Raw genomic sequence first — 27,657 nt, 5'->3', positions numbered from 1 at the left:
TGAAAGGCTGCCTTTCTTTTTAAGTTTGAGCCCATAGTGTCCATGATGATTCCTTACTACATAGCGAAAACATTCTGAGAAAAAAAAGATACAGTTTATTTCAAAGATTCTAAAATGACTCCTGGGAAAGTAAATAAAATTAATATAAAATTGGCTCATGATTGTTGTATTTGTTCCACTTTGAAGACAAACAATAATTCATATATGGCACAATCAGAGAGAAAGAGAGAGAGAGAAACGTAGGGAGAGAGAGAAAGAGACAGAGAGAGAGTTGTTGATTAATTGTTGAGAGGGGAGTCCAGCGGCTGTCTATCTGTTCAAATACTCTCTGGTGACTCCTACAAGGATGTAAACAAACTTCCTTCCCCGAATGCTGCTCAGGAGAGAACAACAGTTGCTCCTTCCCCCGTTTATTTTGTTCTCCAGCCAGGTGTCACGGCTGGGTCCTTGACGGCTTCTGTCTTCCAAGGTGCCCCGATGGGCCCCCGAATACATTAAAATAATTAAACCTTGGGTGATTTAGCCTCCTAGGAGAGAAGTCCAACAATGTAATTAAAGACAAGCTCGCTGTATTAAGTATGAATATTCAAAACTGTGTCAATTAATTAGCTGTATTCTTTCCTGTTACGTCTCAGTCCTTCAAGCTCACTCGAAAGGTCGGCCGTACCCACGCAGAGCATAATTTAAAGACGCGCGATTGCACTGAAGTCAGTTTCAGTGCTGCCTCCTTTCTAATCTTCGGCTTACTAAAGACATCCGCGCGCGTGTGTTGTTTTCCTGCGTGCAGTTGTTTTTTTAGGGGCCTGAAAAATTTGTTTTTGCGGGAGTGAGGCCCTCAGAGGCCAACATGGGCAACAGCATCGTCTTTAAATGCCCGGGAAAGATCAATATTATATCTGTTTTCACAAAGGGGGCCGTTAAATAGACACCGTGGCTGATATGCATAACAAAATTAATTAGGTAGTCTTCGGCTGCGCCCAACTCGTGGACAAATAAGAAGTTGTAAAGTGCACCTTCTGGGCATACGGAACATATGCTGGAATTACCCTTAATTGACTAATTACATAAATTACTCATTAGGTTTACAGCACATCAATTATAAAAGATGTATCAATTAATTTTGCATAAATTACAAGCAGCACTCTGCATGAAGGGGGCAGAGGGAATTATGGGTCGACAGGAGGGGGTCTAAGGTAGTGTGTGTGCGTGCGTCTGTGCGTGCACGTGTGTGCATGCATGTGAGTGAATGACGGCCGTCTGTTTGTTTCACATCTCTAATAATTATTTGCTCGGCTTAGGGGCAACAATATCTTTTCTGCCCGTCTCCCTGGTAAAGTGTGGGGTAATGACAATTACACTGATAATAATAATCTTACAGATCTCTCTCTGAGTCATAACAGGCTCAATCACTGCAGCGAGAGCCATTAAAATCAATTAAAGCTGTTTATTGTTTTCAATGGAAAACAGCTTTTGGTACTTTAACATAAGCGGTTTTTGTGACGGGGATGTACAGATTTTTCTAGTCGGTCATTTAAAGAACAGGTGAAACAGCAATAGTCAGGCTGCCGTCTCAGGTTTGTCAAACCTGGTCAATTTTGCCTGGTTAACGTGTACAATGATATTAAACGTTCTCTAAGTAATGAATCACAAACATGCACACTGCTGTGATGAGCAGTGATCCATTGGTTCCTGTTCCAGGGTAGAAACAACAAGTCCAAATTCATGGATGACAGCAGCACGTTAACACATTGTGGCACCAGTTTTAGGATTTTTGGTGACAGTTCTTTGAATAACGCTGCCTGTGGAGGGTCTGCTGCGCCTTTGCAGCACTGACCATGAGGAATTGAAGCTCAGATAACCTCGATGATCTCCAACAGACGATTGGAGGGACGTTCCTTTAACGCATAACGTGCTCATTTAAGATTGATGAAAGTCCCTGTCTAATAGAATATTTATAACTAAATATTACTCACACCTCTTCTGAATTTCCCTTTGGTCTCATGCTTACAAAAGCCTAAATAATGTGTTTTCTAAGCTCTACCGTTGCCCTTCAGACATTCACCGGGATAGTCCAAATTATGTTTGTTCTTTTGAAATGATGCCTCTACATTGTCCTTTTCAACCTCATCAAGCAAAGTTTGGTCATGTTTGACAAGCCAGATTCGCTAGATGTTGCTAAAACTTACAGTGTGAATTGACCTTTTTCCCCTAAACCCATCAGTTAATTATGATGATGATGATGATGATGATGATTATTATTAATATTATTATTATTCCACTGTTTGTTGACCCATCACTATCAGAAACCATAGAGGAAAATGAGGAGATAGAAATGTCAGTAATGATGGCAGGTAAAAAACACATCAGATAAATAGGATCGTGTTTACCTTGTTTACTGTTGCTGTGCAATCACTTTCCTCTGTATTTTAAAAAGATCAATTAGGTATTGACGACAGAGACAGGAAGATGTTGTGTTTCCTTCACTCAGCTGCTCCACAAACCCAACTCAGCCATTTAGGACTTAAAGACCAGAGGAGGAAGAGGAGAAACTCAGCATGAGATGCTCCTGGTGCTCCACTGCTGTAACAAGAGTGTTCCGTTATCTCCATAGATAGATAGATAGATAGATAGATAGATAGATAGATAGATAGATGGATGGATGGATGGATGGATGGATGATGGATGGATGGATGGATGGATGGATGGATGGATGGATGGATGGATGGATAGATAGATAGATAGATAGATAGATAGATAGATAGATAGATAGATAGATAGATAGATAGATAGATAGATAGATAGATAGATAGATAGATAGATAGATGGATGGATGGATGGATGGATGGATGGATGGATGGATGGATGGATGGATAGATAGATCGATCGATAGATCGATGGATAGATAGATAGATAGATGATAGATAGATAGATAGATAGATAGATAGATAGATAGATAGATAGATAGATAGATAGATGGGCGGACAGACAGACAGACAGATAGATAGGGAAGGATTGGTCAGATGAATATTCATTTTCCATGTATGTTTATACATAAGGCCCTGTGGTGCAGGGCCTATTATCCAGTCTTGCTCATATATTAGCAGAACAGAAAGGGAAACAGCAGGATAACCTAAAGCTAACGTGTTTTCCGCGCACCTTTGAGCCTCTGCAGCTGTTCTATCCGCGGTGTTAAAGCGCCGCTATTCATCATTCACGCACATTTCGCTGCGCTTTTTCATTGGGTGACGCTGCTGGTGTAAAGCAGGTATGCATGCGTGCGTGCACGTGTGTGCGTGCATGTGCTGTGTGTGTCCCTTCTACCGCAGGGAGCGCGGTTGAACCATGGAGCGCGCCTCCGCCGGAGCTCCTCTCTCTACCGTCACACCCACTGCTCGGCGCGGCTTCACCCCAGAGAGGCGGACCGACGGCGCGCACAGCAGCACGGTGCTGCAGTGCGAGCGCAGCGGGGGATCCGGGAGCTGAGGGAAAAACGCACGCGCGCGCGGACGCACGCGCCCGCACATCAACGCGCGCGCGCACACACACACACACGCATCCTTTCGTCGAAACTTGGTCCATGGAGAGATCTGCGGCGACAGTGTAGCGACGCAGGCTGGGATGGAGGCGTTTCTGCGGAGGGTCCGGCGCAGACTGGGGGTGAGTTAAAGAGCCTTCAGCGACAATATGAGCAGATTGCGGGTGTTCATGAATGAGACCATGACGCTGTGCTACAGGCTGCGTTCCTGTTGCTGATAAAGCTCACAGCACCGAAAAAAAGGAGAGACTCTCACATCATCGGTGCCCACAAGCACCTGTAGATCGACGATGCGACCATATAGATGCACAGGGAGGTGTGTTCGGGCCCCCGGATAATAGACTCAGTGTGTTTACAGCAGCATTAGGGAGCGAATCTGAACGAGGAGCTGATTTTTAATGAGGGGGAGGCGTGACATCGACAACTTTAGCCAGAGGCTGTGCTTCCCTGCTATCACTGCAGATACTGGGGAAATTTGCATTCAATCAGGCACTGCCTGTGTCCTCATATCAGTCATCATGGAAATACTGATCTATATCGCCCACACTGTGAGGCGGAGGGCACACCTGCTACACTGTTGACGGTTCTGTGTCCAACCATAGCCCGTGTCCATGCTGAAAAGCCTGCAGAGCAGTCGGTCATATCCTGACATGAAGGGTGTGTATGTCTCAAGGCCGTAGAGTTGAGAACTGCTCCTCATGCATGTGCTTGTTAAAATGGGATGGCCATGTCCTCGGTTCACGGTCGTGGCTGTGCCGTCTCAAGGTTTGGAGCTGTGGAGAATCGCAGCTCTAAAGCTTCTGTTACCATGGTCGACAGTCACGATATGATGAAACCGTGTGTTTTAATGGTACCGGTTGTTCAATTACTTAAATGGAATCACTCCAACACACACCAAATCTGTCTCTCCCATCATCAGTTTACTCTCCAAACATGTCAGTTTTCCTCTTTAACCCAAGCAGGATGTTTTAAAGAATGCACGATGACTCTAATCCAAGTTGTTGACTCTCTCACTTCAAAGGCCGCGCCGTGGAACTTCTCATGCTCTTCATCAGCAGCTTGGAATGACCAATATTTAGTTTCGTTGGCAAATATTGGGCTGCGGCGTTCATCCTCTCACCTTAAAGCTCCAGATTAAGTTTGCGTGTGCGTGCACCCATTTGCTAGCTGCACATCTCACCGGTTCATTCTCGTCACGTTTCCGGTCGGACCAGCGGGAGTTACAGGTCAGCACAAGCGTGCAACAGCCAGTAAGTAACATCATTCAATGGCATTAGAGAATCGGATGTGCTAATCCACATATCGGAGCACAGCGGGGGGGAATGGAAGCATAACTGGTGAGTGGTGCGGGGGCCGCAGATAAACCGATTACCGTCCTCATTTTTCTCACGCGCTCATGTGTCGTCTCTGATGTGCCTCAAACCTTGATGAGTCACGTTCATCCCCCCCCCACCTCCCCTCCGCCTGCCATCTTTACCCTCTCCATGGCCTCCGTCCAGCACATCCATACCGCTAATTGGCCCTGGCTCTCAGCGTTTGCTGAACTTTCTCTTGGTTTTTGTGCGTAAAGCTCCACTCAGCTCGCAGCATAAGAAAATGCTGAGTGTACTTCCTGCATCTGTCCACACACACACACACACACACACACACACTGCTCTGCATATTTAATGTTTCTAGTTGCTATAATTTCTCTCCCTTTCATGCAAGATGGGCACAGATTGATTGAGTGGCTAATAGGGGATTGGCAGTGACATTGTTTGACATTACTGGGCAGGAAGTTACAACAAAGGGTTCTTCCTGTAAACGGCTTCTCTGCTTTAACGTTTTCCCAATTTCAGCAGCCTGAATGGAGAGTTTCCTCTTCCACCCTTTAACCGTGAATTTGAACTGCACGCCGGCCTTCAAAGCAGGAGAGGAGCATGTAGCTTTGCTTCTGGAGTGGCGGCTGATTGCTGGGAAAGTAAATGACATTTAGAGGAGAGGAGAAAGGAAGAGGAGAGGAGAGAGGGAGGGAGGGAGGAGAGGAGAGAGGAGGTGAATGTAGTTAGATGGGGAGATAGAGCTCAGAGCACTCAGATTGAAGGATATCAGATAGCTGATGTGCACACACACACACACACACACACACACCTACATACACACTCTCTCTCTCTCACACTGGCCTTTTCTCCTGCTAATGTATCCCTTCGTTTCTAGTATTGATTTATCCTGCTTCTCTCTCTCTCTCATTTTCTCTCTCTCACTCACATACACACTTCCTCTCTGATCACTTCATTCCTTATTGTCTCCTATCTTCCCATTCCCACCTCTTCCCTCCACATTTTCGCTCCCTTATCAGATTTCTCCCTCTTTGACTTTTCTTTTCTTTCACTCCCACATTTTTCCACCCAACCCTCCTTCCGTCTTTCTTCTTCTCTTTGCCTTCAGTCCGTCCTTGTCCGACCTATCAAGCCACTGCCCATTTCGAAATCTGTGGCTTGGCTTCCCTTTTTATAAGCCTCTTTGAACCCATCACCCTTCTTCCTGCTCCTTCCTTTTACATTTTCAGTCTAATCAACGGGCTCTAACCTCATTCCCTCCCTGCGCTTTCTTCTCCCATTTCCACTCCCCTCATTTCATTTATCCATTTGATTAGCTGAGCTTTCAAGGTGATGATTCGTGGATGCACTCTAAATCAGCCCGATTAATCGAAAGTGTGGGATTAGATTATATTTTCAGATAAAATAACCTATATTGGCTGGACTCGAACTTTCCCTTGGAGTCGTTAATAAAGGCAGATTTTGATGTTTCTGACTGCATTACGCTCAGATTGATTGGTTACTTCTGCCATCCAGTAATTACAGCAGAGACGTCTGGGGGGGAACGTAGATCGCAGACTCTTTTTTTTTAGTTTTGTTTGTTAGAATGTTTTTCAGCCTGGGGGTCCCTCAGTCATTTTTTCCACTATTCTGTTCCTCTGCTAGTTCTCGATGCAGATATATAAGTGATGAGCAGCTCAGGCTGCAGGGCTTCAATCAGCTTTCACATGAAACAGTACACATGAACACCCAGAGAACCTGCGTTTATAGCAACACTATAGAATCAGGCTTTTACACCCAGACAGTTTCTATCCTAGATTAATTTTCTGCCCGTTTCACTCAGAAATGGTCTAATCCCATAATTGAGCTGACATTAATGCATACTTAACCTAAATGAGATGTGTTTTCTGGATTGTTTGGTAAAGATAATGGAGCTCATCGCTTGTTTGATAAAGGGTCTCACTTTGTACGTCATTAATAATGAAAAGGACCATCCCAACTGTTGCTGCCCTTTAGTGCACGTTGATTACAACTCTCTTTTAAGGACAGAAGCTGATCTCGCAGCACTTTCATTATTAATGCATGCTGCTGTTGCGAAGCAGTCCTCTAACGCGGCCGTGCTAGCTCAGGTTTCAAGCGATGCATCCGTATGAGCTATTAAATCAAACCTTAACCCTCATGTCCCAGCCTGTCAGACAGTGTGCTGGATCAGAAGGAGTCAGCCAGCCAGGACCATCATGTTATATTTGTGTTTCTGCAGGAAGGTGACGCTCTGGTCCACGTGGTCCTGGGCGGCCCAGAGCCCGACGTCGACACTGTAGCTGCAACACTGTGCTTGGCGCTACACCTCTGCCAGGTAGAATTATTGCGTTTGTTTATGTGCTGGTCTTTGCTGTGTGTTCATAAAATGCAGCTCTGACCACTTTACGTCTTCCGTTTGCTCTGCGCGTGCGTGTGGTCTATTTAACAGCAATCTCTACACCTACTCTAAAAGGGATGTGTTGCAGTGCCTCTGCGGCCCACGAGGGATTCAGATTCTTCTCTTTGACAACTGGACTTGTCACCTGAAAAACAGCTTTTTTAAGGAAATAATGAAAATCAAAAGCAACAGGTGTCCTGTAGCAACCAATGCTTCTTATGCTAAACAGTACAGTGGGGAGGAAAGATTCCTTTATGTGCAGCTCTCAGTGAAACCGAATACATTAAACAACATTAAATACAGCCGAGTGCTCGGAGAAAGTTTTACCCACCTTGTTTCCCTGCAGGATACTTAATAGTTCCGGTTTTTTGAAACGTTATCCATAACCTTCTTTATGCCTTCCCGCCGTTCTGCGCTTATATTTCTTTTGCTAGTCTTTTTCTCTGCCACCCATTTATAAACAGATGTGTTATTCTGGTGCAGAAGGAACCGTCGAGCGAGGTGTGTGTGCCGGTGCTGAGCAGGCGCCCGTGCGATGCGGCGTTGCCCCAGGAGACAGTCAGGTATCTGCGACGGTTGGAGATCTGCGAGGACTCGCTGCTGTGGAGGGAGGACGTTGACCTCATGAAGCTGCACCGCGCCAAAAGACTCTCGCTCACGCTGCTGAGAGAAGGGCTGCTCCCGAGGTAAACACGCAAAGCCGGCCGAAGCCCGAGCGGCAGCCGGGTCGCCCGGGCAGATTCTCTTAGGGACGAAATAAAAGATCCCGCTGAATCTAAGGTCAAAGGCAAATACGGCGCTCGACGCCAACGGAAGGAGAAGCTGCTGATGTAAAGATGACACGGGCGGTTTGAGCCGTCTGTTTTAACCCCGCGTGAAAGTGGTGCTTATGCAGATCTTCTCCACAATCATCTCCCCTTCCCCTGCAGCCACCCGTATCTCCTTATCTGCTCCCTCTCCCAGCTCTGAGTGCCACTCTCTGGAGCCCAGCATCCAGCGAGTGGTCCATCACGGCGGGCAGCAGGACGCGGCGGATGATGGCTCATCGTCCGCGGTGACAACAGTCACCAGGGAGCTTCTTCAAGAGGCAGCGGAGCACATCAGAGCAGCGCTATGGGAGACTCTCGGAGGTGAGGGAGGCGCAGGCAGCCCCCGTAGGGGGAAGTAATGGGGCAGTGAAGGAGGACACACAAATCCGCTGACATGACTCGCTTAACACCCACCAGGAGAGATGGAGAAGAGGTGGTGGCGAGCGTGAGTAAGGGAGAGGGCAGAAAAGGCACACAGAGTCCTGTAATGTCATTTTTTTCTCCCCCTGCAACTTTAGTTTGTTAAGATGTTTTTGTTCCGTGAAGTCTGGAGAAAAGTCGGGAACTCTCTGGGGGGAGAGGTGAGCAGCAGATAATGAAGAGCCGAGCGCAGGCAGGGACAGAGACGCGTGTGTGCTTTAGCGGAATCAGCTGGTGGGACGCTGATGGCGAGGCGGGCAGGGGACGTGATTTATGGCTGTTCAATAATGGGCGCGCTGTTTTCTTCCCATAAGGACGGACAGCCATCGCCTGTCTGGGGGGGGGAATTAAATTGTTCTGAGAGAAGTCCAGTCGAACTGCTGCTTGACGGCGCATTTTCAGGTTCATTGATTACTTCAGCAGGGCCGGCCGTCCAGCCCCCCCCCACACACACACACACACACACACACACACAACCCCTCCAAACTCTCACAGAACACAGAATTACCGGCAACACAATCGCAGGGTCTTCAACAACTGGTTATGACCCAGGTTTGGGTTTCCATCTCCTTCGGTCACAATGTTGTGACTTCTCTAACTTTATTAATGACTTCTCTAACTTTATTAATGACTTCTATAACTTTATTAATGACTTCTATAACTCTATTAATAACTTCTATAACTTTATTAATGACCAACGTTGATGGATTCTCGTCCGTGCAAAAGCTCCCAGGGGATTCAGGAGTTAGCTCTTCCTATCAAATATACGCTGATCATTCCGGCCTCTGGACATAAAATGATCCAAATGCTGTGGAGTGTCTGGTTTCCGCAGCTTTTCAAAAGCCAAAATTCTCCAAATTTTCAAATTTGCTCCCGTCAGTGAACCCTGAAGAGCGCTTCAGAGCGCAAATGTTGTCATTTTGTTCCTCTACAGAGGCCTTGCGGCTACAAAGCGAAGCCTTCCGGAGCAAACACGGCCATCGGTCTGCACAGCTGGAAGAGCTCCAGAATTCCCTGGAGCAATGGAATGGCGTCACCGTGGGTCAGCAGGGCGACGCAGAGCCACAAGGTGTGTATTTACACACACACACCGCAGTGTGGCTTTGACTGAGCTAGCAGGGATTACACAGGCAGCAGTGGAGAATGACGCACGCCGCGTTTCTCTGCGGTCGGGATTTTCGAACTTTGTAACCAAACTAAGTTAATTTCCAAAAGTTCATCAGGAGCTTCACTTCATCTGCTTCGTTTAGATCTGAGTGTTTCCAGCAACACCAATAAATGTACTTGAATCATGACTTGAGGCACTAATAAGATTATCTGCCACCGTTTACAAAACGAATATTATGTCATTATTTTCTCATCTCTGGAAATTAAAGTCCACAAAACATTTCACTGGGAAAAACCATTCCGCTGAATTTCCAGACAAAGAAATCAAGATGCAATTAACTCGAATGATTTAAATTTCCTTTCATTTCTTTTTTTTTTTTTTTTAATTCAGCGTTTACAATTTGAATAATGCTAAAAGAGTTTGAGGGGAAAAGTAGCGTGTGCATGTAAAATAAATGTTACATCTATTTTTACATTTTCCAAGTGGGACGTCTTATCGTTCCGGACATATTTTTCCCTTGTTTTTGTTATTTGGGTCAGACATCAGATCTGCCGGTCACATTGTGACTGCCCCATCTGATGGTCCCAGTGTCCCAGGTACTGCCCCATCTGATGGTCCCAGTGTCCCAGGTACTGTCCCATCTGATGGTCCCAGTGTCCCAGGGACTGTCCCATCTGATGGTCCCAGTGTCCCATTGACTGCCCCATCTGATGGTCCCAGTGTCCCAGGGACTGTCCCATCTGATGGTCCCAGTATCCCAGGTACTGCCCCATCTGATGGTCCCAGTGTCCCATTGACTGTCCCATCTGATGGTCCCAGTGTCCCAGGTACGGTCCCATCTGATGGTCCCAGTGTCCCAGTGACTGTCCCATCTGATGGTCCCAGTGTCCCAGGTACGGTCCCATCTGATGGTCCCAGTGTCCCAGGGACTGTCCCATCTGATGGTCCCAGTGTCCCAGGGACTGTCCCATCTGATGGTCCCAGTGCCCCAGGGACTGTCCCATCTGATGGTTGCCTGGACAACCCCCCCACCATCGCACACTGGCTCCCTGTTGTCTTGTCCCACGACCGTTGTCATGTGTTCCGTTGCGTGTGCCTGTTTTAACTGTTGTTGTGCTTGTGTGTGTTGTACGGGACCGGATGTAGACTTGGAGCAGCTGCTGAGTGTGGAGCTGAAGGAGTTCTCTGATGGAGAGACGACGGTAGCACTCACCTCAGTCACCACAGATGTGGAGGTATGGTCTTTACCATACAAGAGCTCATCAATGCTGCTTCGCTTTTAGCTAAACATCATGCTAACGGGGAGAGTTCTCACAGCGGGGAACTTGATTAAATACATTTAACTATAAAACATTTAAACATGTGACGTTTGTCTGTAAAAGAAAAGCCAGCGAGGCGCTTAAGAGTAGAGGGAGATTATAATTCACTCTTCAAAAAGTTACTTTTGAAGCCTCTAATGCGTTCGATGCGATAAAACCTGGGCTGTAAAACACTATATCATTCTGGGGAGGTGTTGCGGGCGTCTAAAGGAGCCCCCTCTGATGTTGTGATGCTCTGCATTTGGATGAGATGCTGATGAAGGACGCCTCACACACAACCAGGTACACCCCCCGAAACAACGCTTTCAAAACACACACACACGCACACACACACATATTTGGGATATTTGTGTTGCAATCGAAGTCAGTTTTTTTTTTTCTCCTTGTACCTAACACACACAAACACGCACACACACACACTTTTCTCCCCGCTGAAACTTCTAATGTGTTTTTGCCCCCTTCTACCACCCCACCCCCCCAAAAATAAAAATCATTCATTATTTCTTTTATATCTTCTTCTCACTTCCAAAGCCCATTTTTCTCAGCAGCTGCCTAGCGTGCGGTATTAGGCTATGTGTAAAATAAATGATGTCTGTAGCCGTGGGGGTATGGCTCTGCCTCCCCCAGAAAACTACCTAACGTCCAAGGAACATTAAACACCCAGATCCTCGTTTAGCGAATAAATAACCATTCATTTGAATGGCTTTGTCTGCGTGTGTGCGCCGGACTTTCTGTGCATATTTTACCATCGCTGCGTCTGCATGCTGTGTGTCAGGCGAGCGAGAGAGAGAAAGAGAGACAGATAGAGAGAGAGAAAGAGAGACAGATAGAGAGAGAGAAAGAGAGACAGATAGAGAGAGAGAAAGAGAGAGAGGGGGCCCATTAGAGACTTAATATAGAATAAATGGCCAGGGGCCTCTGTGTCGCCAGCGGACCCTCCAACTCTGCAGCCTCATGTTGGGTTACTAATGACCTGAGATCAGCTCCAAAATGAACTCCTTTTATGCATGTCATTTGCAGTGTGTGTATATTTATATATTATTTTTTAATTGTGTTTGAGAAGAGAGTAAAACGGTATGAAAGTGTCATTTATTGAGGGGGCTTAGGGAAGTTCTGCCTTAAATGATTCTTTTGCGAAAACTAAATAAATTAGATTCAATTAGTCTTAATGGTCTATGTGCTATGTGTGTTTTTGCCTGTGTCCCTGTATGTGTGTGTGTGCGTGTGTGTGCATGTGTGTGTTTGGTGACAGTCAAAGAAGACACAGTTAGATTACAGTTAAAAAAAAGCCTGTTATTGCCTCGTTAGCTAAAAGAATGAGCTGTAGTGTACGTATCGTATAGATTCGAGGAATCTGTGGATATTGGATCACTTTTCCTATCAGTGGTTTTGCGTCATTGTTCTGTTTAACATCTCAATACATCAGCTGACATTCTAGATTTTATAAGTTGCATTCAAACATATAGAAATAAGCAATGCGTTTTAAGTCCAGACCTGTAACGTTAGCGCGCGCACACCATCTGACATCTGTTTTATTAGCTTTTATGGAAAATTACGTAAAAGAAATGTAACTGAGTACGTACGTTGATCCTACGTTTCTCCAATTAGATGGTGAAACGGCATCAAAGCTATTAAAATTTGTGAACATATTTGGAAAAAAGAAAATTTGCATTACGAAAACGCAAACATATTGACAGTGTGTGTGTGTGTGTGTGTGTGTGTGTGTTGTGTGTGTGTGTGTGTGTGTGTGTGTGTGTGTGTGTGTGTGTGTGTGTGTGTGTGTGTGATGCCTTGGTAATTAGCACCAGCAGATGAAGTGCTGGTCGAGTAAAGCGTTACCATGCTGTGGAGTTGATGATCCTTACGAAGGACAGGCGTGAACCCACTCTTCCTTGGTTTTGCATGTTATTAGAGATGTTTTGGGGGGGTTGTTTGTTTTTACTTCTTTTAGCTCTTTGAGGCGGCCAAGTTTTGTTTTTTATAACCGCTGATATAACTTCTGCAATTGTGGTGTGAACGTTTGAGAACCCTCTTGCACGCTAATATACAGCGACTTGATTATTGTGGGAGCGCCAGTGTCCATCTCTCTGTCCACGTTATGTTTTAAGTTTCATTTGGCCCACGTTGATTGTGCTCTAATGTGTTGTTTGTTCACAGTCCTCCGGCCCTCCTGTTTGTTTATGCGGGGCCAGTTTTGCCCTACGCCACTTGCACAAATAATTACGTTCACTAATGAAAGGGCCCGAAGCAACGGCACTCTGTAAATGCCTCTCTGATGAGAGGCACAAGGAGACAGCAGGTGCAGTGTTGGCCTCCCAGGGACTAAGATTGAAGACCAGGAAAGCAGGGCGTCCCGCCTATCCATCCTTCCTTCTCTCCACTGACTTCCTGGTTGGTGGTTGTGAGGTCCCTGTTCTTCATTTATTTGCAAAAATGCGAAATTTTACCTGTTCTAAGGCCGTCAGGACCCCGCTCACATTCCTCTTAATGCAGTTATGCTGTGTACAAAGATGCTAGTAATTTGTTTGGCTGCAACAGATGTAATAGGATTTGTTCTGTACACAAAAAGAAGTCATTTATTTAAATAGGTTTAGAGAAGTGCTGCAGGAGACGTCTTAATGCAGCGTCCTCAGCAGCTTTCGCTGATGTTTTTGTCTCATCATCACACTGCTGAAACTCATTCTTTCTGGCCTCCGATCTGCATTCTCTCCCCATGGTTTCCCATGGGCTTTGAGGGCAAACAAATAAACAAAACAAAACATTTATAGACCCAGCGCTTGCATCTATAGCCCCTAAATCCCTGCACTCAGATCTAAGTGAAGGAAGCATGTGGAGAGGGTCCATATGAGAGAGGCACAAAGACATTTGGGCTTCTTTTTCTAACTTTTACCCCCTCTCATATTTCTCTCTCCCTCCAAAAACTTCATAAGCTGTTACTGCTGTGTGTGTGTGTGTGTGTGTGTGTGTGTGGTGTGTGTGTGTGGGGAAGGGGGGGTTAGCGGTATATGTTGCACATGCGTGCGCGCATTTGCATGCATGCGTGTTTGAGCTGGGTGGTGTCAGCTCGCTCCTTGCCACCCCATTTGCTGTAGCTGTACCGCTGTGATCACAGACAGATGTATAAATCAAACCTCGCTTGATGGATTCATCAGGGTGGCGAAACGATCGCCTGAGAAGAACTCGCAACTCACTTAGCATTCTGTGTTCTGACGGAAAGGGTATGCAAAGAGCCTAAATGGATGAACGCTTGATTAATTCTTTGCCAGAGACGGTGGCGACAGCAGGAAATGTGTTTTTGCTTTGACTGTGTTTGCACGGGAATTTACGCGCACGGGGCGTGAGTTATGAGGCCCGAGTTTTGTACCTTAGGCTATTGTGCATAATGACGGCAGGTTGGGAGAACTGCAAGCCGCCGCTAAAGACTTGCTACCTGTGGAGCAAAGACAACCAAAGCGCGCGTGTGTGTGTGTGTGTGTGTGTGCGCGCGTGTGTGTGTGTGTGTGTCGGGGCTTTGTGCAGGAGAAAAGTGAATCAAGCGTATGAAAGCAGGAGTTGCAAAGGCAAAGTGTGAGGGGAGAACAGAGCCAGGTGAGGCAGGGGAAAGATGATGAATGGAGATATACAAGAGAAGAAGAAAACGCTGCAGCACGAAAAAGCCACGAGTCATTTCATGCAATTTGTGTTTAAATGTCTTTGAGTTTGGATAATGGCAGAGACTGTTGCTAAAGCAGCCGCCAAACCCCTTAAATTGGTGTGAACTCTTGTACTCCTGTTCAAAATAGCTCCAATATTGCCAGTTGTCCTAAACTGTCCTGAGTGTGTTCCTCCCCGATCATCAATTACTGGACCTCCCCTGTCAGTCGCATTTATTTATAGTAAAGGATCTTACTCGCAATCTTTGTGACTTACCACAGACCCAACAATAAAGAAGCGCTATAGTGTACTTGGAGGCTGTTAGCAAGTGGATTTTCGCAGCGATCGTGTTGGTAATTTATAAGAAAAGGCAATCTGTGTATCTGAGGGTGGCAGAAAGAGGGAGGAAGCGGAGGGGTGTGCAATATGAGTAGTAATTTACGCTGTTAAGAGCCAAATGGCAGACAGACTGTCGCCCTGCGTGTTATCAGGGAGATTTGCACTCTGCTCATTTTCTGACTACATTTCCCTGTGTGTGTGTGTGTGTGTAGTCAGTATATCAGCATTATTTTAGGATTTCCTTGCATGTTCAATTGTAAATCACAAAGGTTTTATTGCCTCATCCCACAATTTTACATATAAACATAATTATTGGTGCAGCTCGCCCGCGGTCGGTACCGTCGTGCACACGTGTTTGTGTCTAGAGCCTCCTCGTTTTTGTGTGTTTGCACTTATGTGAGTGAATATGTATGTTTTAACAAATCTCGGGAGGCTTCATTGCACTCATCAGGGTATCAGCGATGAGAAATGGGAGTGTCAGTGGAGACACGAGTGTGAGTTGGTGTTTGAGCGTGCGCGGGTGAGGATGGATGGGGCCCAGTCTGACAGCAGCCATATTGTGCAGGGAGAGAAAACTGAAAGGGTGGAGGGAGGATCAGAGGAAGAGCGCTGCAGCCCGACATCCTCCCAGGTTAATATTGACACAGCCTTGGAGGATACGGCGCCTGCGGCGCTCATCACTCACTTCCAGTAGACCTAAACATATACATATACATCACACACACACAGGCCAGACCAACAAGGGGCAACACACACATTCCAAGCGAGTGTAACCACGCAGAAAAGAGTCTCCTAAACTTCCTGCGCTTGCTTCGTTTCACTTTTGTTTAAAAGTTCCTCTTAAATAAACTTGACAACATCGATTCGGAAAACCTGACAAAATAAACAGTCGCACAACAGCTCTGCATTAATCAAGCAAACATGTTTTCCAAAGTACAGCTCTGCGCGCTGTATATGTAAGCCGGCGTTGCAAATGATGGCTTTCCCAGCGCTCGTTGTTAATCATTCCCGAAAGAAAAGAAGAGGGAAAAAACAAGTTCGCTTGACAAACAAAACAATTAATTAATGCAACTTTCTCTCCATCAATCATCGCGCCTGGCATTGAATTACCATAATCTGTGCATGGTGGCACTTTTAAGAGCAAACAGTTAATTTCCAAACAATAAATCACAAATTGTCTCTCTACCCCTCTGTGCGTCTTGACAACTTCGTCTTTCATTGCCACAGATGAAGGCTTATGGGAGAGAAGAGATTGCGTGTGCAGTAAACGTCTGACAAAGTTTCTACAAAAGCCGTAACCGCAATATTGCCATGTCAGTGGAAGTTAGGATGTTCAGAACTATCGTTGTATCGTACAGTAAATGCCGTGTAACTGGATTTTTTTCCCAGGACTGGTACGATGATGTGAAATCCTTCAGTGAACAACACGACTATGACGGGCTGGTGGTTCTGTTGTCCATCACTGCTAAACATCCTCCTGACCAGCAGGTGGCAGTCTTCTCATACCACACAGATCTCCTGAACCAGGTACTAATTGTAATTAGGGACACTCTGACCCTCATACTCGTACCTCATATGTAAAATTCGGTGACATTTCCCCGATGACAATCAGCATTTCCAGAGCCATATGTTGTTTACATATTCAGCCTTTTTAAAGTTCATCATCTATATTTGGTATTACTAATCAGGGTCACTGGCTTTGCTGGTTTATCCCAGACGTCACTGGGTGAGAGGCAGGAATAAACCCTGGCCAGGACACACATACACACACGCACACACACACACACACACACACACACACACACACCAAGGGTTTTTTTTCAGTCTACAATCAAACTAATAGGCATTTTGTGATTAAAAGGAAGAATAAGCAAACTCGTTGAAAAAGATATCAAAGCATATTTCTTTAACATTACGGTTCACCTGCTAACAAGTGCAAAATCTGGCCAATGATGGATGGATGGATGGATGGATGGGTGGGTGGATGGATGGATGGATGGATGGATGGGTGGGTGGGTGGGTGGATGGATGATGGATGGATGGGTGGGTGGGTGGATGGATGATGGATGGGTGGGTGGGTGGATGGATGGATGGATGGATGGATGGATGGATGATGGATGGATGATGGGTGGGTGGGTGGATGGATGGATGGATGGATGGATGGATGGATGGATGGATGGATGAGTAAAAACTTGCACTTTTGTGGCTTTGATTACAGATCTGCTGTGAGTTGGAAGAATCTTCCAGCTGGTGTCTTTCTGGTGCACTGGAGGCCAGAGACAGTCTTCAGGTGTATCACATACCTTTAAACACCCCCCTGTCCTTTGGATCTCCTCCTCCGCTTGTAGAGGACATAGAGGAACTTCTGAAGGGCTTCGTCAACAGGCGGAGCTCGGTGTTATCCTGCCACCCCAGCAGTAGGACCTCATCCACAGAAGGAGTAGCGGGAAGCGTAGAGTTCTCCCAGGGGTCATCTGGTATTAATGACATGGACGGCTCTGACATGGAGCGACTTGAAGGAGGCACCGCAGATATGGCGGCGTTACCTAAGTAATTAAATGCATCTCTTTGATTTTCCCTCTCGCCTAAAAATGTAGCAACTGTCATTAGTTTTTATCGGTATTTTGAGGTGATTACATTTTAAAACCTTTTTCTCCCTTATTTAGTAGAGCCACAGCAGAAGATGACACAGGAGGTGAGGTGGGGGCCGTGGTGGAGCTTGTGAGCCCCGACAGCGGCATGACCACCATCCGTAGCAGCCGCTCCTCCAAAGCGAGCTCCGTGTTCCTCAGTGATGAGAGCCCAGTAGGCGACATTACAGCAGGAGGGGTGACACCTGGGGTCTTAGTAAGAAACCAGTCTCCGGTGGTTTTCTCTTGTCTCTCCCCTCCTGTCCCACCTGAGAGGAAGAAGCATCGCCACAGCAGAAATAAAAGTGAAAACCTTGACTTGTTAAGCTTTGATCCTCTACGCGGCAACGATAACTCAGCGGGAAAGGAAATGACAAGCTGTAAATCAAGAGGAGCAAAAAGAGAAGAGAGCTCCAGCTTTTCAGAACTTGAAGAACTGAACTTGGTGGACTTCTCTGGTTCCAGTGCTGTGGAGGGGCTCCAAAGAAGGATTTCCTCGGTTGACCAGCACGATCAAATCCAGAGGAATGACACGATGGACACTGTGGTTCCTCCAACTCCGGTCAACAGCGTGGTAGGTAGCCGTCCGCCCAGCAGTTGTGGCGTCAGGTTCTTCCCAGAAGATGTTGTTGAGAGGATCAACAGCTTACAACACAAGGACAGCATGTCCTCGTCTCTGTCGGAGACCTGGGATGAGCTTGACACGCAAGGCGCATCAACCTCCAGCGACAGCACTGCCTGGAACCTGACCATGGATACCGAAAGTCCGATAAATATCATGGAGGAAGTCAGTGGGAGAGAACTGACAGAAAAACGAAATGAAGATGAGTCTTTACACTCAAGGGGGAGATTTCAAACCCTCGAACCCCAGCTTAGTCTGGTCATAGAGCCAACTGAATCATATGACACCTGGAACCCAGATTCTATAGCTAAAGATCAATGGAATCCCGTTTCTTTGTCATATCTGCAGTTGACTCCACCGGAGGAGGACGAAACTGGAAAAAGCAGACTTGGTGTGATTGGAGTGAAAGAAAAGACATCTTCACTGTCCAGGAAGAAAGCCGTGTTCAACACTTTGACACCAGATACATCAAAAGAAGAGGATGAAGGGACGCAAGGGAAAAAAGGAGACAGACAGATGGAGCTCCTGGACTTCTGGACATACACAGCTCAGAAGGGATTTCTCAAATCCGACAGCGGCACGACCACATCATACCCTGATTCATTAGATATGTGGAATATGACCATCCGGGATGACAGCCTTTCACCTCTCACCACCCCTGACAACGCATCTGAGACTTATGGTTCTTTCTGTACACTGAGCCCCACTGCTGGTGCTGAAGCCACTGTGGACAGTCCACAAGGATTCACTGATAGTGGGATGGCAATGTGGAACACGACCATACAGGAAGACAGCTCCTCTTCTCTAACAACCCCAGAAGCATCTGAAAACGGAAACGTAAATTACATGGCAGCACTGGAGGGTATTGTTTCTCCCGAGCCACGTGAAAATAAAGAGAAAGTTACAGAGAAGGACATAGATACACACAAAGGGCTTCAGCAGACTCTCCATAAAGTGGAACCTGACTACAATGTGAAAATAGTCATTGAGTCAGTTGAGGATGGAACACTGGACGAAGATAAACATCCACATATTCAGAGCCAAAAGGATGATCTGCAAGAGCTGCGCAGTGCTGACATGAGCATACCTGTTCCTGGTATGGTCACCTCTACTTCAGAATATGACAATGTAGGTTCTAGCAATTGGAGCCTCGCCTCCTCACCCGAGGCCTACGTCAGCCCTGTTATAGACCTTATACAGCTGGAGCAACAGACCAGCCCCTTTGTAGCCGTGACCAAACCCAATCAGATCAATGAAGAGCATTATCAATCCCAACAGGAGGATTATCTGGGGAAGACCGCATACACAGCAGGGCAACAACAGGAAAGCCAGGTGTTCCAGTTTGGAGGAACTAGTGAGTCTGGTCATTTAAGCAGGGGAAGTTCAGTTGAAAGTAAATATGACAACAAAAGTGGAGAAAGGTCAGAGGAAGATGCCGATTGGAGTGAGCAAACCAGTAATCACTCCCCATTTCTTCTGGTAGACATCCCCGTAATCAGTCATGACACCTCAGCCGACCACCAGTCGAGTCCAGGGATGATGGATCTGACCGGAATAACGACTATCCTGGCGGCGGGCAGTGGCAGTGGTGATCACAAACACGATGGAATCGGGTCAGCTTTGTCGCCACCTGACTTTCAGATCGCAATAAGTCATCAAGACGATGGGTCTATCCATGATCTTCAAAATAAACCTACCAGTAAGAGTACAGGGGGTGGGACAGGTATAGAAACAGAAGCCACTTCTCTTCATTCCAGCAAGTGGGGAGAACAGGAAACACTGAGGTGCAGCCGTGAGAGTCTTCATCCCGGTAGTCAAGATGACCTCAGGTCCAATTCTGATGGGGACTCATCCGGCCTGGAAATGGAATACATCATTGTGTCCGGCACAGTAAAAGAGGCTGAGAGAGAAGGCTGCAGTAGGCGCAAGCAGGTTCACAGGCAATCAGATGAAACAGGAAAGGTAACCGAGATGTTTAGCAGGGTCTCCTATGCTGCCAGAGTACAGCAAGACCAGCTTCAAGCTGTGCATCGTGATCAAGAGAACTCTGGAAGTGCTACCAGCAGGCATCCAATGATGGAAGTAACTAGTTACACCCAACCAAGTCATTCTATTCAGCCACTGGTAGAAGATGGAAACCATGATGGAAACTCCAGCAGCCTGTCCAGCAGCCTTTCTCCATCTTTAAGGTACCCATCAGATCACTTCCTGAAAGCCAGAGAGGAGGTTTATGTTCATTCACAAATCTCAATGGAAGACTCAGACGAAGGTGGGCAGTCCCCCTCTGCACCCCCCACTTCTTTGGGTGACATTCAGACATGGAAAGGCCAGTTAGCAAGGACGGAAACACCTCAGACCACATCTGAACCACAGTCCCCCATCATTAGCCACAGTTCCCTGTCCCGCACCAGCTCCTCTGGTACCCCACTAAGTGAATCAGGTGTTTCAACGGACAGAGGTCTTGGTTTGCCATTTTCTGGAGATCTAATGGAAGAGGAGAACGATCAGGCGGAACATGAAGAAGACATTAATCCAACACCGGATATTCTGGGACAGTGGAGCTCAGAAGGACGGAATGGAAGGATGGAAGAAGGACACCAGTCTGGATCTGCTCAGCTCTTACATTATGCTGAAGAGCTTAACGAGGGTTCTCTGCTTCCAGAAAGGGACAAATTCCAACAGAATGCAGCTGATTACTGCGGCGGACAGCTCGTCAGTTCTGTCCTTGTTCAAGACAAATGGTCAATCAAACAACAAATCAGTGACCAGGAAGCTTCTCGGGACACCTACCCTTTCGATTTAAGGTAGAGTAATAACGCTGAACACATGCTTTCGGGAGTAGCACATTAGAGATAAAGCTACTAAAGCATAACATGATGAACGTATATAAGCAGATCAAATTTATACCTAATCTAATTAAGTTCTTTCTCCCAACTCTTTCTCTCTCTGCTCTAACTCTCCCTCTTATTCTCTCCATATGATCATGTTTCTGAAATGTGTGAACGAGGGACTATTTTATTAGCGTGACAGAAACGGATTACGCGTGAGAAATGGTGCATGTGCACGTTAGAGGATTTCATGCATAGGCACCCTAAAAGTGCGATGGGCGTTCATCTGCGCTTCTCTGCGTGTGTTTATAAATCTGTTCACGCCTCATTAAATATGCATTACCTGCCTCATTACAGCCGTAGCTTCACCACAGCTAATAGCAACTGCTCCCCTAATGCTACAAGGTGTGTTTGTGTTTGCGTGCACGCTAGGAAGTGAGGGCCAGAATACACTTTTCATGTGATACGTGAGGAAATGTCTGTGGTGGGCTGACAGTTGCCAAGTCCTCTCAATTTTAAATTGCTCTTCGAGTGTTAAGACCTTAAGTTAGGGTAATTAGAGTTAGGCATTTAGTGGTGACGGGGTTAAGATAAGGGGCTGCAGAATGTATTATGTCTATGAATGTCCTAACAAGGATAGAATTATCAACATCTATTCCAACATCCATCTATTCCATACAACTGTTGAATAGAAGTCTAAATTTCTTTTGTCTCTGCCTCAACTTTCCTAAATGAAGGCAACGAAAAGGCGGATCTCAGTTTCCCGCCCAATCAACCAACCGCAATGCTGCACTCCAGTGGACGGGAAGTGACAGTGAAACTCAAGGTCACACCCAATATGGCTACAATTACCATCATATTGACCAAAGAACAGAAAACCAAGGTGCAAGCTCAGCCTGTCTAGATATCAAGCCCAATTACCAATCAAACAATTCAGACGTTTATGCTGAGTTTACTTCTGATGCCTCAGTCATGCAGTATGGACCTGAGCAGGCTGAGCACTATTATGATTCTGGAGTCCCTGCTGATTACAGCTTGGATGAGCCTGGTTCCAGGTGTAATTACATGTCTGGAAGCCAGTATGGAGACTCTAACAGCAGGTACACTTCTGGGCTACCGCTCTCTCAGGATCAAGCTGATGGCCAATGTCAATATGAGCCCAATCACACTCAGTACCAGTTTGACGGTCATCCGTGCAGATTAAACGTCTACCCAGAGAGAGACGTTCATCCACAGTACAGGCCAGAGGAATATGTTGACTTTCTCCTGCAAAGGTAAGCCTCAGTTGTGCTCCAACAGCACTACACGATTGTCGTCACAAGGGGGCAGAAGATATCCTTTAGATAGGTCACCATTTTATTCCCGTACCAAAGAATTTGACAGCTTACATCTTTTTTTTTTACATGTTTTTCATAGCTTAATTAATGCCATCATTTAATTCTAGTATGTTGCCTCCACAAGGAATATTTGTGCCACTGTACATGCCTGTATATATTAATCTGAGTGTTTTAGATGATCTTTAGTTGCAACACTGTTCACTATTGTCAGCACAACCCACACACTGCCTAGGAATGAAGGAGTGACATAATTTCCTTCTGTCTGCTTGTCGTCTCTTATCTTTTACAGAGTCACCATATTTCCCTCGCACCCTCTCATGAAAAGACTTAGATTGATTGGCTTGATAAATGTTTGTCCTTGGTGTGTTTGGCCCAGTATTATTTGTGGCCGTGACTATGCTAGCAGCAACGATAGCAATGTTTATTTATGCAGTGGCTCATTACTGTGTTTCTGTGCCTTTGCGCAGGCAGACCCAACAGGGAGAGGGTTCAGCAGGGATGAAGATGATGATGAAAATGGTGCCCAGTGAAGAGGTTGCTGAGCACATGGACAACAGCGCAGGTAAATAAACAGAAAATTCAGCTTGTACTGTTAAACATCAGAATGTGAGTTGTTGTTTTGGTATACTGTATTAATATTTCGATTCACACTTACAGTTTTATTTCAGGTGATCAGATTTTGAATATTAAGATAAAATATTTGGACTCAGAATAGAATTAAGTGGGGAAATTACATATTCAGAAATAGCATTTTCAGTTTAAATGAAAAAGAGCCAAAGAGAAGCAAATGTAAGAATGGGAACATGTTTGTGATAGCAGTCCTCTCAGCCTCTCTCCTGTAATGAGATGGCAACATGAGTAGAGCACTAGTGCTCTGCTTTTATCAAACTGACACAGTCCACTAGACTAGATCCAAAAACATCCATTTAAAATGAACTAAGGGATGGACGACAGCTCTGTGAGCTGACAAGTATAATTCCTCCTCTGCAGATCTGCCCGCTGGGTCCCACCAGAGCAGAAAGTGGTTTTCTCCACAAGCGGACGTGTCGCTGGAGCAAAGTGAGGGTTCTGTCCTGTCAGAAGATGCTCTCGACACAGAGGACGATGCTCTGGACACCGGTGACGACCTGGATGTCAGCGCCGATGAGCTGGACACTCCGGATGAAGCCGACCGACACGGTCATTTCACCAATAGAACAAACAAGTGTATCATCAAAAACGTGGAGCATAACTTTAGGAACTGTAATAAAAGTCTGTTAATGTCTTCCTGTGGCAAACAGGGGAGTTAGAAGAGTCGAACCTGGGTGCAGGAGCAGAACCAAGTGGAGCCGAGAACGGCGACGACAGGATGTGGAGGAGCATCGCGATGGGAGAGCAAGAGCATCGCATTGACATGAAAAGCATTGAGCCATACAAAAGAGTCATTTCTCACGGAGGTATTCAAACGAAAATGATGAAATTTCATGCAAATTCTCCTGCCTGTCTCATCGATTTAAGATAAAGTTAAGCTAAAATGGTGTCCCCCCCCCAGACAGGCCTGGGCCTCTTAAAATTGTACAAGTTCTGAGCACTGGTAAATCCAGTGTTGCCAGATTGTGTCGTATGCGTTAGTTTGAAAGCGCACAAGTCTGCCCTCTACTGGATGCGTGCGGTGCTCACAGTCAAGGGTCCGTCTGGGTTTATGTGGTGCGTTTTCAGTGTTTTCTCTCTCGTTTACAGGCTTTTACGCCGAGCGAAACGCCATCATTGTGTTTTCAGCATGCTTCCTGCCAGACAGCAACTGTGACAATTACAGTTATGTCATGGAAAACCTTTTTCTGTAAGTAGACGCCACATGGAGCAGTATCCTCCAACAACGTTCATTTGGTCTGTTTTTGCCAGTTGTGTTTTTTTTTTGTTTCTTTGGTGTCAGACACCAAAAGTGTCCAAGAGTGAAGCTCAATAGTAGACAGATTTGAGCTCAACGGGGGCATGGAATTATGTTACAGTGACACAAACGGCTGTTTTCAAATTGTGAGCAGAGAGAGTGTGAGTTACCCTGGTTTATGCAGGTACGTCATAAACACCTTGGAGTTAATGGTGGCAGAAGATTATATGATTGTGTACCTGAATGGCGCCACACCACGCAGGAGACTACCAGGATTTTCATGGATGAAAAAGTGCTATCAGATGATTGATCGAAGGTAAGATTCACACATGCTGCCATCAAGGCCTGTTCTTCTGCATTCCTGTTTGCTACTAAGAGGCAGCAGTCAGGCTCTGAACGTAAACAACATTTATGTTTTTCTGGGACGATTGTGTGTTTTATGTTTGTTTTAATTCTTCTTTGATTCTCCTCTTTTCCCGCAGGCTGAAGAAAAACCTTAAAATGTTCATCATTGTCCATCCTTCCTGGTTTATACGGACTTTGCTGGGGATCACAAGGCCCTTTATTAGGTTCCAGCCCGCTTTTTTAACTTTTAACGTTCCTTATAACCACTGACGTGCGGTCATGCTGACCAAAAAAGAAGAAAGAAAGTGTACATAATTAAATAATAATATTTTCCACTGATATGTGTTAAAAATGCATTTGGAGTATGACTACACATTTCTGCCATTTTATTGAGTAAAAATTGCTGAATTTGAGTTTTTCCGATCAAATCCAGGGCAGAAACCGCGGGTGAGGCAGGGGCGAATTGTGCCTCACGTCTGACTGCATGATCCAATACAAACTGGGTTGCATGAGGTGTGCCAGTTATTGTTCCTCAGCATATCGCTAATATGAACTTTACAGAAATAGTCGTTATACACCATGACTTTCTGCAGTCTATGTAATGTCTTTTATGCATGTGTGAGAGAACTTTTCCTGCTGATCGCACAATAAAGTGCAGAGAAAAGTCAGCAGGTGAGGCAGGCAGTACTCTGGCTCACCTCAAGGGGGCGTGCGCAGGTTGGCAGGTGCTTTCTTGCTGCAGCGCTGGCTCATTTTAATAGGCAAACTTTATTAAAATTTATTGAAGCACCAGAATTTAAAGTTTGAAAAATAACAAAAATTCAATTCGTGCTGCAAACATCTCTGCACTTTAATTTGTTTACAGTTTATATGAATTTCTTAAAACACAAGGTGGGTGCTCTATCCATAGCTATAAAAGAAAGTTCTTTATAGGACAAATATGTTCCTGTCTATATGTTTGCGTTGGTTTGTGAGTGTAATTGAAAGAGGAATGCTGATGGGATATGAAGCATTATCAGTAGTTGTATGCTGTTGGAAAAATAAGATGCTTTTTTCAGTTCTTACAATCATAAATCTGACTCTTGAGGAGTCAGTGCCTCACCAGCCATGAACCTCACCGCACGTGACTGCTTATAACTTATAAGGTTACTTCCTCGTAAATCCGTTGATCTAGTAAACTCCACGTCCCTTCCTCAGAGTGGCATCATTACCAAAATATGGAAACATTTCACAAGAAAATAAAGATCAAGATTTTGAATTTCAGAATGTTAAAAGAAAAGCAATTTTGGTGATTCAAAAAAATGGATTTATTAAAACTGAAATGAAACATTTAGAGGAAATGTTCCACCCATACTCTGAAATGTACGTCGGTAATGTTGGAGCAGCTCACCTGACAGTTCACCTGAGTTTGTAGCAACTTTGTGACGGCACATTTTACATACGTGACGTGACGCTTTTGTGTTTTTCTTCAGCACAAAGTTCAGCAGTAAGATCAAATATGTGAACAGCCTCCAGGAGCTGGGACGGATCATTCCGATGGAGTATGTCAACATTCCAGCCAGCATCATCCGGTCAGTCAGTCTGTGTTTGCTATAAAGACAGAATGAAACATGTATGCTATGACAACAAACCGCTGTCATTTTATTTTATAACAGAGTGAAAGGTGTCACATCAGAGCAGCATTAAAGCTTGTTTGAGAAGCAGGTGTAGATGGAGCTGCCTTCCAAATCTGTCGCTCCGATTTAAAGCACAAAGTTCAGCACAAATTTAATTTCAAATGTAATTATTTGCATTCTGCCGGTAACCCGTTAAGCTGATTGGCTGTGTCTCAGGCTCTCAGGGCGCAATCACCCTGTTAAATACAGCAGGTAAAAATTCCTTCCTGTACAAACCAGACACCTGGATGTTTCCCACAGAAGAAGCTGTCTAACCTGTCGCACTGGTTTGCTTAATCTGGGCGTATATCGAAGAGGTACGCACCCAGGATCTGTGTGCCAAACTGAAATCAGAACAAATAGAAATCTGTGTGTGGGGAACAAAATGAGAAAACAGAGAAAAAAGAGCCCCAGTTGACCTTTGCTGATCCTTGCCCACCTCTCTCCTATCTTCTCTCCAACCCAGAGTTGACAAGAAGAAGACCTGGGATCTTTGACAGCCAGCGTGCCGCCCACACCTACACACTATTGTACTTATGTGTTAAGCAGATGTAAATTGTGCAGCATGGTGTGACTACGTGGAAACGGGGAGCCAGGCATCGAGCAGAGGGTGTCACCATGCTGGAGTTGTTCAGCGAGGAAAATAAAACTGCACTGACAACATAACTGGCTTAGTGGTGTGGACATTTGGAACTGACTGTTACAAGGTCGAATGTGCTTTAAACTATACTGATGTATGTCAGTCAGTCTGCTCTCTTTTATTCTTGGAGTTCAACTTAATTCAGTTTTTTTATTCACACAAAGGAAAGGCAGTGGTGTCATCCCCCCGTCGTCTAACACACCAGAACGCTTGCTTGGTCTTTTCTTCTCCCTCAGCGCCGCAAAAAAAACTTGCTAATTTGTATATCCAGTGTAGCACGACCCAGTTATGAGTTGAGTTTTCCGTGTGTGTGTGTGTGATAATACCGAATGACCACAGCGCAGGAGTTAGTCTACTTTTTAAATTTACATTTGTATCCCTTTTGGCCTGAGGTGGGATTCCTTTATTGTAAAATATGCCAAGTACTTCATTAAAAGGAGATTCTATTCAAAACTGCCCATTCAAAGAGTCCCAATGTGGTTGTTTTGTGTGTGTGTGTGTGTGTGTGTGTGTGTGTGTGTGGTTGTGAGACCATGTACGGCATCAGCTTTTCCCTTTTCTCTCTCATTTTCTCTCCTTTATTTTATGTGGCACCAGCAGCTGTGCACGCTGGCAGATGTGCCCAGATGTTGCCCTGTGATGGAGACACCTGAGTGGAACGCGCTCATTTGATGCAACACAGCAGCACTGGCGTCACATTCTGTCCTTCAGTAAATGTGTGGATGCCAAAAAAAATACTGATGTACTGATTCAACTTTTCTACTCAAGTAAAAGTAAGAAAGTAAAGCCTCTGAGATGATTAAGCTAAATAAGTAACAAGGATTGATTGATTGATTGATTGATTGATTGATTG

The 27,657-nt window shown here is 45.5% G+C and overlaps 1 protein-coding gene across 8 annotated transcripts; it reads left to right on the top strand.

Moving 5' to 3' along the window:
• The first annotated feature begins 3,335 nt into the window (after positions 1-3,335).
• Positions 3,336-27,270, top strand: LOC130525726 (protein prune homolog 2-like). 8 transcript variants are annotated; one of them, XR_008950555.1, is made up of 19 exons: positions 3,337-3,657; positions 7,094-7,189; positions 7,736-7,938; positions 8,216-8,382; positions 9,416-9,550; positions 10,736-10,824; positions 16,270-16,407; positions 17,099-17,430; positions 17,547-20,936; positions 21,698-22,234; positions 22,765-22,859; positions 23,288-23,476; positions 23,578-23,733; positions 24,017-24,116; positions 24,349-24,480; positions 24,647-24,733; positions 24,943-25,022; positions 25,982-26,080; positions 26,631-26,669. XR_008950555.1 is itself a non-coding variant. In XM_057032792.1 (19 exons), the coding sequence occupies exons 1-18, from the start codon at positions 3,619-3,621 to the stop codon at positions 26,366-26,368; spliced, it is 6,003 nt and encodes a 2,000-aa protein (XP_056888772.1). In that variant the 5' UTR covers positions 3,338-3,618; the 3' UTR covers positions 26,369-26,377; positions 26,631-27,270. The 8 variants fall into 8 exon arrangements, 5 of the variants coding, with proteins under 5 accessions (XP_056888773.1, XP_056888772.1, XP_056888771.1 ...); XR_008950554.1 differs by lacking the exon at positions 26,631-26,669 and adding an exon at positions 26,350-26,368; XM_057032792.1 differs by lacking the exon at positions 24,943-25,022 and adding an exon at positions 26,350-26,377 and having other exon boundaries at positions 3,338-3,657; positions 26,631-27,270.
• The last annotated feature ends 387 nt before the right edge of the window (positions 27,271-27,657 follow it).

The sequence above is a fragment of the Takifugu flavidus genome, chromosome 5 (genome assembly GCF_003711565.1).
Source record: "Takifugu flavidus isolate HTHZ2018 chromosome 5, ASM371156v2, whole genome shotgun sequence".
In the NCBI taxonomy this organism is placed as follows: domain Eukaryota; kingdom Metazoa; phylum Chordata; class Actinopteri; order Tetraodontiformes; family Tetraodontidae; genus Takifugu; species Takifugu flavidus.
The sequence above is the reverse complement of the archived record's forward strand: the minus strand, read 5'-3'. Positions and strand labels throughout refer to the sequence as shown.